This window comes from Mirounga leonina, unplaced genomic scaffold (assembly GCF_011800145.1).
Source record: "Mirounga leonina isolate KUSES-001 unplaced genomic scaffold, KU_Mleo_1.0 Mir_268, whole genome shotgun sequence".
NCBI classification, from domain to species: Eukaryota; Metazoa; Chordata; class Mammalia; order Carnivora; family Phocidae; genus Mirounga; species Mirounga leonina.
The window spans coordinates 6,522,475-6,536,634 of NW_023270649.1; the positions used below are offsets into that span (position 1 = coordinate 6,522,475).

The window sequence follows — 14,160 nt, forward strand, 5'->3', positions numbered from 1 at the left end:
TAGTTTAGATATTTGAGAGAGGAAGAGAGCGAGCGAAGGAGCATGAGTTGTGGGGAGAGGGAGAAGCAGACTCCCCACGGAGCAGGGAGCCTGATGTGGGGCTCGGTCCTAGGACCCTGCCGAAGGCAGATGCTTAACCATCTGAGCCACCCAGGTGTCCTCTTTGAGACATTTTAAAACTCACTTTAATTCTCTGTGAAATGGGTACCCTCTCTAAATACTAAAAAAAAAAACAACATTGCTGACTTGTTCCTTGGGAACAGCTGTCCCAGTGTGCAGGGCACCATCGGTCCCGGGGGGGGGGGGGGGGGGGCGGGGCCCAAGGGACACGCGACCTCCCCTGCCGAGTCCAGGCCACGGGCCACCATAGGGCACCTTGGGCTCCCGTGGTAGGACGTCTGAGAGGCACGCACCTGTAGCCACCAGTTTGAATTTCTGTTTTGCAAACTTCAGAAATCAGCTCTCCGCGATGAGCTACTGTGAGAACATTTCGGGGTCACGTCCCGAGAGTGGCTCCTGCCGGCGCCCCCGTGCGTCGCATCCTGAGTGCTGACTGCTTTGCTTTGCAGAGTGGGAGTCTCGTGCACAGCTACCGAGGCACTGGCGGCATCTTCGAGGTGTGCTGGAATGCCCGAGGGGACAAAGTGGGCGCCAGCGCATCCGACGGCTCTGTAAGCGGCACCTGCGGCTGGCGGGGGAGTGGGCGGGCGAGGGCGCGTAGGGGGAAAGCCAGGCAGTGGATACCTGGCTGCGCTTCCGGGCGGAGGGCGGGGTGATGGGTCCTGGTCTCTGAGGGCCTGGCACACAGCAGGTGTCAAATGAATGTGTCTTGGGGGAAGGAAACTTCTGGGCTGGATCCCATTGGGTTGGCACCAGCTGAGAATGGCCGCCTCGTCCTCCCTTCCAGGTTGTCATTCTGGTTAACGCGCTCTCAGGGACATTGGTGGTTCTCAACCATGGGGATTCTGTCCCTGTGAGGACATCGGGCAAAGTCTGCAGACTTTGGCATTTTTTGGTTGTCCCTACTTCGGGGGTGGGGGGGACCCGCTACTGGCGTGTGGTGGGTGGAAGGCAGGGACGCAGCCAGCCTCCTCCCGGCCCCAGGACGGCGCCCCCAGCAGGGGAGTGTCTGGCTCCGGTGTCTGCGGTGTTGAAGCTGGGAAACTCACTCCTGCCTTGGCTCCATGTCTGTGCCCCTGACCTGGGCCCTGTGGTGGTAACGGCATGAGCTTTCCTTCCACAGGTCTCCCGGCCCCCAGGGGTCCTGTTCTGGTCCCAGGACATGTCTGGCCTTTTGATGCGTTCCTGCACTTGAGCTCCAAAGCAGGGGGGGCAACACTGGGCGGGCTTCCCAAGGGTCAGCCTGGGCCCCCAGCGTTCCCAGCATCCGTGTGCTCAGACTGGAGTTGTCCTCGACCCCGTCACATAGCGTCCACTGCCATTTGTTCCTAGCGTTGCCCTTGACCTGGCTTTTCCGTGCAGTGTTGTTTGCTTGGGGTTGGTTGGTCAGAGGCTCAGACACTCTTCTCTCCTTCGAGCTTCTCTGCATCTTTGTGACCGTGTGCTGATAAAACTTTATTCGCAAAACACGGGTGATGGGCCAGATTTGGGCCAAGGGCTCACAAGGCTTCTTGGTGTTGTCTGTGAAGGTAACAGTCACTTCCTCTTTCCTCCCAGGTGTGTGTTTTAGATCTTCGGAAGTAAACACAAAATACTCTAGAACAGAATTGTTAACGGACCAGCAGTGAATGTTGTGGGGGTGCGGCGCTCGACAGACACGGTTCTATCCGCTCCGAAACTGTATGAACTTGACTTGCATTAGAGTGTACTTGGAAATCAGCTCATCCCCGGCCGCGGGAGTCTCTTATTTTTTTGTAACCTTCATCAGGAAGTTTAAAACAGAAGCATACACAGTCCTATCAAAGGGGGAAAGGATGGTTTCCACCCAGAACATTCAGCCTGGGAAGCACGAAGCCACTAGCTAAACGGTGCACGGTTTGGTTTCCATCCAGAACAGGCTCTGATGGCTGAGAGAAAAGCAGGAGGAAAAAAAAAAAAAGGAAAAAAAGCTGTGCCAAAAAAAGGAAAAACAAGAAAAATGCTGTGATAAACCAAAAGGGGGGGGGCTCTCCTCCACGTGGCGGGTTTGTTTTTTCCCTAACAATCTGGACACTACAGTTGTTCTCACAAAGGATGTTCAAAGACCAGTTTGTACCGATGAAATGCGCAACTTTGTAATCCCAACACTTTCTATTTTCTAGAATCTTCTTTGTCCGGTGGTTTTTCTATTGGCTGGAATCCTGTCGTCTGGGGGCCTTCAGTCTGAGATGGAAACTGTTTTTGGTTTGTTGCTTCTTTCCCGTCGTCTGGCCCCCCTGCACCTTTCTCCTTCGTTCCGTGTGGTCTTGGTGTGCGGTACGCCCTCGGTAGATGCAGCCTCGTGGACACCGTGACGGAATCGGGGGCGGACAGCTTTCCCGTCCCCTCCTCCCCCTTCCCTCTCCCCCATCGCCCCTCGCTCACTCTCTCTCTGTCCCTTTCTGATAGTTGCTTCGGATCTTAGGTCTCAAGGGCACTTTCGGCGCGTAATAAGTGCTTTATGTAAGCAGGCAGGGCAGGGGGACTTTTTACAGGAGAAAAAAATACTTATAAGAGAGAGAGCCCGGAGTATTTTTGGAAAAAAAAAATATTTTTATGTTAAAACAATTTTAAAATCCTAAAATGGTCATCAGACATAGAGAGCTTTGTGTGATTCATATTTTAAACAAATTTTAGGAAGACACAGGCAGGGTCTGAGGTCGCTTTTTCCTTTCCCTTCAGCTTCATGAAGGGCGGTTAGAAGTCTGGGTGGGAAAAGGTCGGTCCTGTGCCTCGGTCACGGGATTGCTCTGCCTCGAGAGTGAGAGCCCGGCTTCGCAGATGAGCGCGGCATCTCGCAGGGCGCGTGTACCCTCGTAGCCAGAGGGAGAGGGCCGGAGAACGGTGCCCTCTGACCCCAGCAGTCCCCGGACCAGATGGTATCGAAGACGCCAGGCACAAGTCAACAGCTGAGCTCCGCATCCCCTCAACATCTCGTGGATGGCACCGTAGATACCGGTGGTCGCGTCACCGAGAGCAGGGTGACCCGTCCTCACAACGCCAACCTGAAAGGCTCCAGGATCTCCCCTGCTCTCCTGATGACAGAAATGAACGGGGAAGGAAGATGTTCAGGCCCGGAGGTGAATGACCTAGGTAGAAACGTCACTAATAATTTCTGCTGTCTTCATAATTTCTTTCTCTCGCAAGAGACTAGGAGAAAGATTTTTTTTTTAAAATAATGAATCTTTTTACTGTTTTTAAAAAATTAAACATGGCTTTGTGTTCCTAGAGGAGTTTCCTTTCATTGGATCAGGTGACCTTTGTAGTCTTGTCACAACCCGACAGGGACCTAGTTTTGAAGTGAACAATGGGGAAGAACCGAAAGATAAGGCCTCTTGTCTCCTCTGTTTCCCAGCGGGCACAGGAAGAGATGAGGAAGTTGGCCAGGCCTGGGGGTGGGGGGTCCGGTCGTGGGCAGGTGTCAGCTGGGTGTGTGTTCCAGCAATGAGACAGGATGTTCGAGGGTGGCCTCCGTCCATGCAGCCAAAACCCAACGGGCAGGGCAGGGCAAGGCCTTCCTACAGAACTTGGAATGGGCCGGGACCAGCTACAAAGACTAGAGTGTGTTCATTCTTCTCAGATCATTAATTGGCTTGGATATCGGAGTCATTCACGCCCTGTCTACACGAGACCAAAGTGCTCTGTGTCCGACTTGGGTATTTTATTCTGGTTCTGTTACCTAAATGCTTAGCCCAGGGGTCAGAGTTCCGTGGAGTCACCACTCCCATCTTTGAAGATAGCAGATGATTCACTGCCTGGCCCCAAGACATCATTAGGTTTGGGGTGCAGTTAGTTGGGGATCCAGACCAACACCATCTCAACTCCCTACCCCAAGTAAAAATGTCACCTCTACGGAGCTTAAGTTGTTGAGGGGTGGCCCGCGGTCGGGACGTGGCTTGTGTCTGACAAGTCAGACGCTGTTGGGTGGCCATGGCGAGACATCCTGTAAGGGGTTCAGTAGATAATCTTCACAGGAAGGTCAGGAGCCCAGTCCTTAGCCTCCTGGTGACTCTGAGTCACTTGGGAACGATGAGGTAGGAGCCAAGGGCTGGAAGGCCACGCACAACACAGGCTTGGCCGCTGTGTGCAGGAGTGAAGCTGGTGAGGACAAAGGCCCGCTGTCCGCATCCCTAGCTTCCCCGAGCAGCCGTTGCCGAGCAGCTCCCCATGGGCCTGAAGAGGGACCAAGCAGGAGCGGGCGGGCAGCGCCCCTTCCATCCATCCCCACCCTCAGCACAACGACCACCAGCCATCGAGCCTGCGACACTCGCCCTCTGCCAGAAAGCCGGCAGCTTCATCTCCGTCATCGAGGGATGGCCCGTGGGTGAAGTTCCTGTTTGTCCTTTGTTTCCAGCTCTGAGGAATTGTGGGTAAATGCTTATGTCTTAGTGACCAAATGGAACCTTAATTCTGAAATCAGAGTAACACGATCCTTTGCAGAATCTTCGGTTGGGTTTCGAGTGACCAAGAGCGTGTCCCGCACGCCCACCTGGGAGAGGGATGCTGTCCCGCGGCAGGGGGAGCGAGGGCCGTCCGTGACAGGGTGTCCACCCTCTGACCCCACACGACACCTAGGACTTGACGTTCGTCTTTCTAAACCTCGATCACGGAGCCGAGTGAAGTGCACTTTGTCAAATGTAAGGGTCTGCTTTGTTATTTTTAGCCTTCTGTTCCACCTTTTTCTTTTTTATTTTAATCGTGTTTCTTGTCAAATGCAGAAATGTTCCTTCCGCCACTCACTGAGGTTTTTGAATTCTGGCTTCTGCAGTTTTTATTGTCTGTGTCAGACGTACAGCCAGATGTGGTCCTCTGTCTGCATTTTCTAGATTCTGTTCCATCCACATCGACCCCCGTTTGGTTCTCCTCCACCCTCACTCACCCTCACGCTCTCTGAGAAAAAGAATCACCTTGTGTGTTGTAGCTCATTTGTTTCAAGAGAAAATCAACAGATCATACTCAGTGTCTTGAATAAATCGCTCTATTTTGATACTAGAGAACTCGGTGGGTGTGCTTTCTTGCTCTCGCGGGGTTAACTCTCGGGCCCACGGTGCCACGGATGGATGAAGACGCCACTGTGCGTTTTCTCACAACTCGAGTGCCTCTTCCCGGGACCTCTCTGCTGACACAGGGCCCAGGGAACGGGACGGCCGATGCGTGAGGAACACCAGGCCCTGCTTACTGTTGGAGGCTCCATAACGGGGGCGCGTTTCCACGTGTTCCTTCGTCGTTACGTTGTTCCAGGCTGGCGGCTGTAAGAAGTCCGAGCAGAGGAGTCTTAGCAGCAGGTGGGTCTGCTGGGAGTCGGAGTTCAGGGACTGGCTTTGAGCCACCGGAGGAGCCCATAGTCACAGGCACATGGGAGACTCGGCAACGCAGACCAACGGTCCACAAATGCTGACCGACACGTGCTCTGTGTCACATGCCGAGGTGCCACCTTAATCGGCTGCTGGGTGTTACAGGATGACTGGGCATTGCTGTACCCAGCACTAGGGAGGAGGCCCGTGAGGAGGAGAGGCAGAGTGTTGTACAAGTCCTTCTTCGCTGTGCGAGTCACCAGGAAGGTCACGGTGTCCTTCCCGCCAATTCCAACCTGATCCTGCACTAGAACGAAGCGGAGGACTGGGGTCCCGGTGCTGTCGGGGGGTGAACCACGTGAGAGCCACAGGAAGGTCCTGGGGAGAACCTAGTAGCAAGCACGGCAGTGGGGAGAACACAGCGCGGGTCAGGGTCCCCGGGATAGAGGCGTATGGGATGTGTGGCTTTGGTGGGAACACACAGCTTTAAACGGGGTTCTTTGTAAGAAGCTGGACTTCATTTTACTTGGGGGCATCTGCAGCTTGCGGTCACCAACAGAACGTCACCTGTCCGCATCGTGATACAGTTCCTCGAGGATATTGGCGAATGTTCTTCGTGCTTGTGGGAAGGTTTCTGGGCACCTGTGTGTGCTGGGTGTCGTTACTGTCGACGGAGACCTGGACGCCGCCTTGAGCTGCGTGAGAAGGGGTAGGAGGACGTGGGAAGCAGTGCCGTGTATCCCTTACAAACCACTCAGAACGTGGCCGATATATATATATTTTTTCTAGTCTGACTCCTTTTCCTCTGAAATGTCTCATCCATGACAAGGTAAGGCCCACAAGGGGACGCATTTCCACCCAGAGCAGGACGTGGACAGGGCGTGGGGATGGTGGGGGAGAGCGCGGGACACCGCTCTGCACGGAATTACCTTCCGCCAACATTTAGATGCTCTGGAGAATGGGGGGCTCAGACCAGGAACCTATAGTTTTCGTCAAGCCAAAGCGACTGGGGGAAACCACAGGAAAAAAACAGCCGGCTGGGATACATTCTCTCCAGACTGCACGCTGTGCATGAACGTGAGGGCATTCCTAGAATAGGGGATGCGAGCAGAGTCCTCAAAAGGTGTTTTAAGGTGTGATAAATCGACTGGCTCCTAAACTGGCCAATAAACTAAAATCACACGGAAGCTTCCTGGTAGGCACCGCCTCATCCTTCCACCCACACTATGCCCCAGCTACGACCGCCTGTGTGTGTCCAGCCAGCCCAGACTCATGGGTCCCAGGTGCCGCGCCTTCATGGAAACCTCTCTCCCATCATCAGGACTGCTTTCTCTCCGCTGGATCATTGCCCTTCGCACCCCCGAGTTCTGTAGCACAGTAACGAGGCCCCCCTGCAGCAACCAGCCTGACTGGGAAATTGCTCAAACCAGGCTGCCCGCCGTTCTCTCACTTACTCCTTTGGGCAGCTCGCTCTCCTCACTGGAGTGACTTGATACGCTACGTGTCGGATCCTCACTCGCGTGCTCCCAGTGCATCCATGGGCTTGCTCGGTGCCTGCCAAGGAGGCGTGAGGAGGGATTCATGCACCTTCCGGCTCCCTGTCCCCCCTCCCCAGGTGACATGAACACCCCATCTAGGAGTTGTAGCTGGATCATCCCATCAGACAGGGGTCTTATTTGCAAGCTTCTGAACCTGACTCCGGCCAGTGTAAGCCAAAAGCAATGAATGAGGGTACTGGGCCCTCCGAGGAATCTCCGGAGGAGCAGACTGGAGGCCACACAGACGAGAATAGCCAAAATCAGGCTTGGGATCGGTTGCATGCAGGGAACACACGCACACACAGCACCGGGCGCTGCCCACACGGTGACACTGGACGCCGGACTGTGGCCCCTGAAAGCACCCAAGCTGCTTCCAAAGCGGGCGTGACTGCCGCCAACCCCTCACACGTGCTTCTGTCAGGCCATTCCCTTGGACACTGGCTTCTAACTTGGACTTGGGAGGGGGGTCTGGCTGCCAGGTCCTACGTCCTGCTGCGGGTGTCAGGGAGGCCGGGAAAGCGAGGAGATGGCATCTCTGCCTCTGGGGTGGGGGTGGGCTGTTCTCAGGCCACTGGGGGAATCCTCACGCGGAAGGGGGGCTTCTGACGCTGGGGGAGACCGAAGGTCGACAGAGAGAGTAAGAAGGCAGCTCCACTCCGAAACGCTAAGCGTCCACACCTCCTTGGCCCTCTGGATCACAGTGGGTGTGATCTAACAGAGGTCCATCCTCAGGAATGCACGGCCCTGGGCACCGCGGTCACAGTCCAAGGGTGCTGCCCTGAAGCCCATCTGCAACCAAGTGACTCTCCAGAAGTACAACTCTAGAAGCTTCCTAGACAGCTTTCCTAGAGCAAACGGGAGTTGGCTGACATGAAGGGAGGGGTCGTGTGGCAGAGCTGTCTGCAGGGTCCCGAGAAAACCGCGTCTTGGTTTTCTACAGACCTACCTAGGTGGCTCGCAACGCCAACGCACACTACAGTACTTTTGCCAGTAAGTAAAAAATACATTAAAAACTTTTAAATCTATACAGATTCCACTGATAGATGGATTCCAACCTCGGCAATGATCTAAAGCAGGTCCCAAGGTTTTCTCAGACTATGTCACTGCTCAGTACAGCATGGGGACCGACAGCTACATGAGTGATGGAGACCTGGCCCCTTCCCTGCCCCCAGGGGCGTGTGAAGGGCACGTGAAGGGCACGCTGTGCAGTCACCCCGGCTGCCCCGTTGGTCCTGCCGCTTCTCTACCCTGCTGTATCCGGTATCATCAGGACTTTGCTCAAGAGCATTTGCTAGAGGTGGTGTTCAGACAGCATGCAAGTCAGGCCGGGAGCTCAGTTACAACTACTTTATTTTATTGACTTTTCTAAAGACCTGGATCCGACCTTTACATGACAGTAGCCAGCCTCAGAAAAACCAAGGGCAGCTAAGAGTCTGGAGAAGCTGCTGTGTGTCCGGTCTGGAAGGAATTCTCCTCCTGTTCCCAATCATGCTCATGGATCCTCTCTCATCAGAGACATTCCTCGGGAAGAAACCCTAACAGGGTGATGACAAGATTTGGGGGAGAACACAGTTCTAAAGAACGAGAAATGCAGAGCCTGAGCACATGGTGTCTGGACTCCTGTCCCATCCCTCTCATAGGTCTCCCTGGGGTTTGGGAACAGAGTAAACCTCATTTTCGTTGCGGGACACACTTGCGACATGGATTTCGAGTGTGCTGGCATCAGAACCTGGGGAGGAAAAGAGAAAAGACTGTGACGGTGTCGATGTCCCTGAGAGTCTCTCACGGGTCACCAATGCACCATTCCGTGGCCATCTTCAGCCCCCGCATCCCTTCTTCCAGGCCTCCGCACCGGTGGCTACATGTGTGTCTCGGCCGAACGACAGGGATGCTGTAGATCAAATGGAAACCGGCTGCGGACACAGGGAGGCTTTGGAGCCTGTGCTGTCGCAGGTGGGGAGCACGGGATCACGGGGGGCGGGGAGTGGGTGCCCATCAGGGAAATTACTCCCGCCAACAGCGTAATCCCGAAGGTCTGTTGAACCATTGCCAGTAACACACCTTCCTTCAGAACCTGAGCGGATCCTTTGGAACAGACGTTACAGTTGTTCTTTCATTCCACAAGTATCCAGACATGCGTGCTGTGCACCAGGTACGTACAACCTAGAGGAACACTCACATGGAAGACACGAAGAAGGGCGGCCTTTTCACCCGTGCATGGGGCAAGGGACTGCCCTTCATGAGTATCTCCAAATCCCGAACTCCATCCACCAATGGGCCTTGCTGGTCACTGGAGTCTCCACTCACGTCACACTCTGTTCACTCACAATGCTCAGGCACACAGGCCTCTCACACTGCCAGCCCAGTTCTACCACAGGGCCTTTGCACATCACTTCTGCCTGTAAAGCTTTTCCAGATTTTCTCACGGCTCCCTTCTACAGTTCATTCAGATCTCAATTCAAATGGCAGTGGTTGTTCAGCGGTAGGATTCTCGGCTTCCAGGTCTCAACTCAAGTGTTCCCTCATGCTCAGGGAGAAATCCAGGACACCCTATCTAAAGCCACGCACACTCACACCAGTGGTCAGAGCTTCCTCCCGGGGCTGGATCAGGAGGAGTCTGGGAGAGCACGGGTCTGAGTACGTCAGACTCTGTGTCATGAGCGCTACAAACACGGGGCAATGTAGAAGGCGGGTGGAAGGACTGATTATGGTCACAGAACCTACAGCTGGATCCTGAGAATTGGGGTCGCCAAGAAGGATGGTGGGAGAAGACCCGCAGTCGGGGCGGGGAGCCTGCTCTTCCAGGAGACCAGGCACCAGCTGCGAAGGCTTCTAGAAGACACGTCTAAGACTGCACTGCTGCTGCAGGACCTGGTAGCACTTCAAAAAGAATCAATTTTCACAGGGTCACCCCCTGTTTATGAGGACGTCCTGAGCTCATGGGAACTTGTGTGTGACTTCTGTGGTCTTTTCAAAGACTCGGGGGGGGCTATCACATGGTGGCTTGTGATCAAGGTCTGGGCTGAGGACACTCCCCCCCCGTGACCTCACACTTCAGGGCATGCTCTGGATCCTGTAGCTTTTTAAGAGTTCCCGGTTCTTTCATCCTTCCCCTGGGGCTCCATGGAGAAAATGCATTTGTACCCTAACAGCTTTCTCAGATGCCAAAGAGCCAAGCCACCTGAGCCCAGCACAGCCTGCACTGACGTCACTGTGGTCCCTGTGGTTGAGGGCCTGCCAGCAGGCCTGCATTCCCATGGGTTTTCTCTTCTGGTCTTAAAGGTCTCCATAGAAAGAGGGAATGTGCTGGCTGAGCAAGTCTCTGACATGATAATCCAATGAGGCCATTGGGGGATTTGTACTAATTCTCTGTTGGTCCACAGTATGAATACCTGACGAGTGTCCCTGCAGGATATGCAGATGCCAGCAAGCTCATGATGCCCAAGGGCCAGCCCCCTTCCTAGTCCCTCTCTGACGAGCCCTGCCAGCCCAGGCAGGTTCTTGGGAACTTCCTGGCCCCACACAGATCCAAGATCTAGGAAAGCACACTGGGTGTCTCTTGCACCCTCACCTATCGTTCCTGGATTCCTTAAAAGCCCTCGATCCAAAAGCCCAATCCGTGGGCACCCATGAGCCGCAGAGAACACAGACACCTGGGCCTGGATCACCTTCAAGGTGTTGACTTTGATCTAGGGAGGGCACGAGAGTGAGAGGCCTGGGGTATGTTCTCTTCCACACTTCCCCAGCAGCTGCCATCCACGGGGCCACCCGGTGTTACATTCAGGCGGGCAAGTGACAACAGGGAATGAAGGCTAAGATAAGGAATTGCGGTAGTGATAGGCAACTGTGGACAAAACAAGTGTGGAGGACACAAGGGAATATAGGAGAGACAGAACTGTGGGAAAGAACGGGAATTCTGGAGAGAGTGGGGAACTGTAGGAGAGAAATGGAGTTGGGAGAGACAGTTGTGAGGGAGCATGAAAAACTAAGGGAGAGAATTGTGGCAAAAATGGAGTATTGTGGGGAAGAACAGAGAACTGTGGGGAAGAATAAAGAATGGTGGGAGAAGGAATTGTGGGGAAGAGCAGAGTACTTAAGAAGAAACAATTTTAGGAAAGACAGGGCATGGAGGAAAACAGCATTGTAGAAAAAGACAGATTTGTGAGAGACAATAAAGAATCCAGAATTGTGAGAGAAAGTGGAAGATTGTGGGAAAGTGAACTGAGAGAAGTAGACCGTAGAGAGTATGGAAAATTGTGGGAGAGACAAGGCACTGTAGGACAAAGGGGATTATGGGAGAGAAGGATTTGCACAAGAGACAGGAGACTGTGGGTGAGACGGGATTATGGAAAAGGAAGGAAAAGTGTGGGACAGAAATGGAATTATGTGAACAAAGGGATTATAGAGGAGAAAGGGGAATTGTGGGAAAAGAAGGATGATGAGAAAAATAGGGCACTGTGGGAAAAACAAAGATCATGGCAGTGAAAGGGGAATTGTGGGAATGATAAAAGATAACGAGAAAGGGGTATTAGGGAGAACAAAGGAAACTGTAGGGAAAAAAATGTATTATGGGAGAGACAGGGACTAGTGAGAAAGGACAAGGGTGGGGGAGAATGAAGAATTGTGGGATAAACAGGCAGTATTTTTTTTTTTTTTGCTTAAAATTTTTATTTTTTTTTAACATTTTATTTGACACAGAAAGCACACACAGGGGGAGCAGCAGAGGGAGAGGGAGAAGCAGACTCCCCACTGAGCAGGGAGCCCAACTCCCTGGACCCTGGGATCATGATCTGAGCCGAAAGCAGACGCTCAACCGACTGAGCCACCCAGGTGCCCTGCTAATGTTTATTTTTAAGTTTTTATTTAAATTCCAGTTAGTTAACACACACAGCATAATATTAGTTTCAAATGTACAATCTAGTGATTGAACACTTCTATACAACACCTGGTGCTTATCACCACAAGCACCCTCCTTAATCCCCATCATTATTTAATCCATTTCCCTCCACCTCCCTGCTGGAAACCATTAGTTTGTTCTCTATAGTTAAGAGTCTGTATCTGGATTTCTCACTTTTATTTTTTACCTTTGCTTATTTGTTTTGTTTCTTAAATTCCACAGATGAGCAAAATCATATGGTATTTGTCTTTCTCTGATTTATTTCATTTAGCATAATACTGTCTAGCTCCATCCATGTCATTGCAAATGGCAAGATTTCATTTTTTTTGAATAGCTGAGTAATACTCCCTTGGATCTTCTTTATCCATTCATCAGTCAGTGGACACTTGGGCTGTTTCCGTGGTTTGGCTGTTGCAGATAATGCTGTTCTAAACGTCACGGTGCAAGTATCGCTCTGAATTAGTATTTTTGTATACTTTAGGTAAATACCTAGTAGTGCAATTGCTAGATTATAGGGTAGTTCTATTTTTAACTTTGCGGAAACCTCCATACTGAAAGACACTAATTTAAAAAATACTAATTTTCAAAGATATATGCACCCCTGTGTTTATTGTAACGTTATTTACAATAGCTAAATTATGGAAGCAACCCAACCATCCAACAATACTTGAATGGATAAAGAAGACGTGGTATATACCTACAATGGAATATTATACAGCCATTAAGAGAGAATAAAATCGGGGCGCCTGGGTGGCTCAGATGGTTAAGCGTCTGCCTTCGGCTCAGGTCATGATCCCAGGGTCCCGGGATCGAGTCCCACATCAGGCTCCCTGCTCTGCAGGGAGCCTGCTTCTCCCTCTGCCTCTCTCTCTGTCTGTCATGAATAAATAAATAAAATCTTTATAAAAAAAAAGAGAGAATAAAATCTTACCATCTGCAACAAGAGAGTATAATGCTAAGTGAAATGAATCATGGAAAGACCAATAGCATGTGATTTCATTCATCGTGGAATTTAAGAAACAAAATAAACAAAGGAAAAAAAGAGACCAACAAAAACACCAGACTCTTAAGTAGAAGGAACTAGTGGTCACCAGAGGTGAGGTGGGTGGAGGGATGGGTGAAGGAGATTAAGAGCACACTTATGAGCACTAAACTTTAAAATTGCTGAATTACTGGGCGCCTGGGTGGCTCAGTTGGCTAAGCGACTGCCTTCGGCTCAGGTCATGATCCTGGAGTCCCAGGATTGAGTCCCGCATCGGGCTCCCTGCTCGGCAGGGAGTCTGCTTCTCCCCCTGACCCTCCTCCCTCTCATGCTCTCTGTCTCTCATTCTCTCTTGCAAATAAATAAAATCTTAAAAAATAAATAAAATAAAATTGCTGAATTACTATATTATACACCTTAAGCTAATACTGTACAATATTTATGTTGCAATTTGAAAAATAATTAGAGCATTAAACAGAACTGTGGGAGAGAATAAATTGTGCAAACACAAAGGGTTATGGGAGGGCAAGAACTGTGTGAGAAAAGGGGAGCTGCAGGAAACTACAGAGAACTGTGGGAGACAGAGCCATGTGGGAATGACAAGAAGCTGAAGGACAGAATTGTGGGATAGGAGAGGAATTGTGGGGGAGAGAGGGCACTGTGGGCAGGACAATATTGGAAAGAGAGTATCTGGAAGGAAATGAAGTGGTGGGAACATGGGGCGATGGCAGAGAAAGAGGAGTTTTGGGAGAGCGCATTGCGGGAAAGACGAGATCACGGGCATGAAGAGAGTATCGCAAGGGACGGGAATTACGGGGGAGAATGCATTCTGGGACAGAGTACCAATTGTCTCTGTTGAGAGACGGAATGTGAAGATTTGCGAGAAAAATAAAGCATCAAGAACTCTGGGACAAAATGGGCAACTACTAGAAAGAAATAACTGTGAGAGCAACACGGCATTAGGGAAAAACAAATGATCACACACACACACACACAAAACCAGAAAAACTGTGGGACAGAAAAGAGACTGGGAAAAATTATGAGAGACATGAATATGGGCAGTTGAAGGAAAAACGGATTGTGGGAGAGTCAGGGGACTGTGCGAGAGATGGGGAAATTGGGAGGAATGGATTACGGGAAAAGCAGGGAATGGTGAGAGAAAGAACAGGTTATGGGAGAGGCGTGGAACGGTGGGAGAAAAAACAGATTATGAAAGAGCCAGGGCAATGGGGGAGAAGAAATGGATTGTGGGAGAGACAAGGGATTGTGGGAGAAGTGAGGAATGGTGGGAGAACAAGGGGATTGTGGGAG

The 14,160-nt window shown here is 51.7% G+C and overlaps 2 protein-coding genes across 2 annotated transcripts in view; one reads left to right on the forward strand and one right to left on the reverse strand.

The window, feature by feature from the left end:
* Positions 1–5,132, forward strand: part of TBL1X (transducin beta like 1 X-linked) — a 215,958-nt gene extending 210,826 nt beyond the window's left edge. The window contains exons 16-17 of the mRNA XM_035029681.1: positions 570–671; positions 1,678–5,132. Of these exons, the coding sequence (XP_034885572.1) occupies positions 570–671; positions 1,678–1,704 (129 nt within the window). The 3' untranslated portion in view covers positions 1,705–5,132. The remainder of the gene's footprint in view (positions 1–569; positions 672–1,677) is intronic.
* A 3,072-nt stretch (positions 5,133–8,204) lies between these two features.
* Positions 8,205–14,160, reverse strand: part of GPR143 (G protein-coupled receptor 143) — a 37,509-nt gene continuing 31,553 nt past the window's right edge. Inside the window, 1 exon segment of the mRNA XM_035029614.1 lies at positions 8,205–8,699. Coding sequence (XP_034885505.1) covers positions 8,605–8,699 — 95 coding nt within the window. The 3' untranslated portion in view covers positions 8,205–8,604.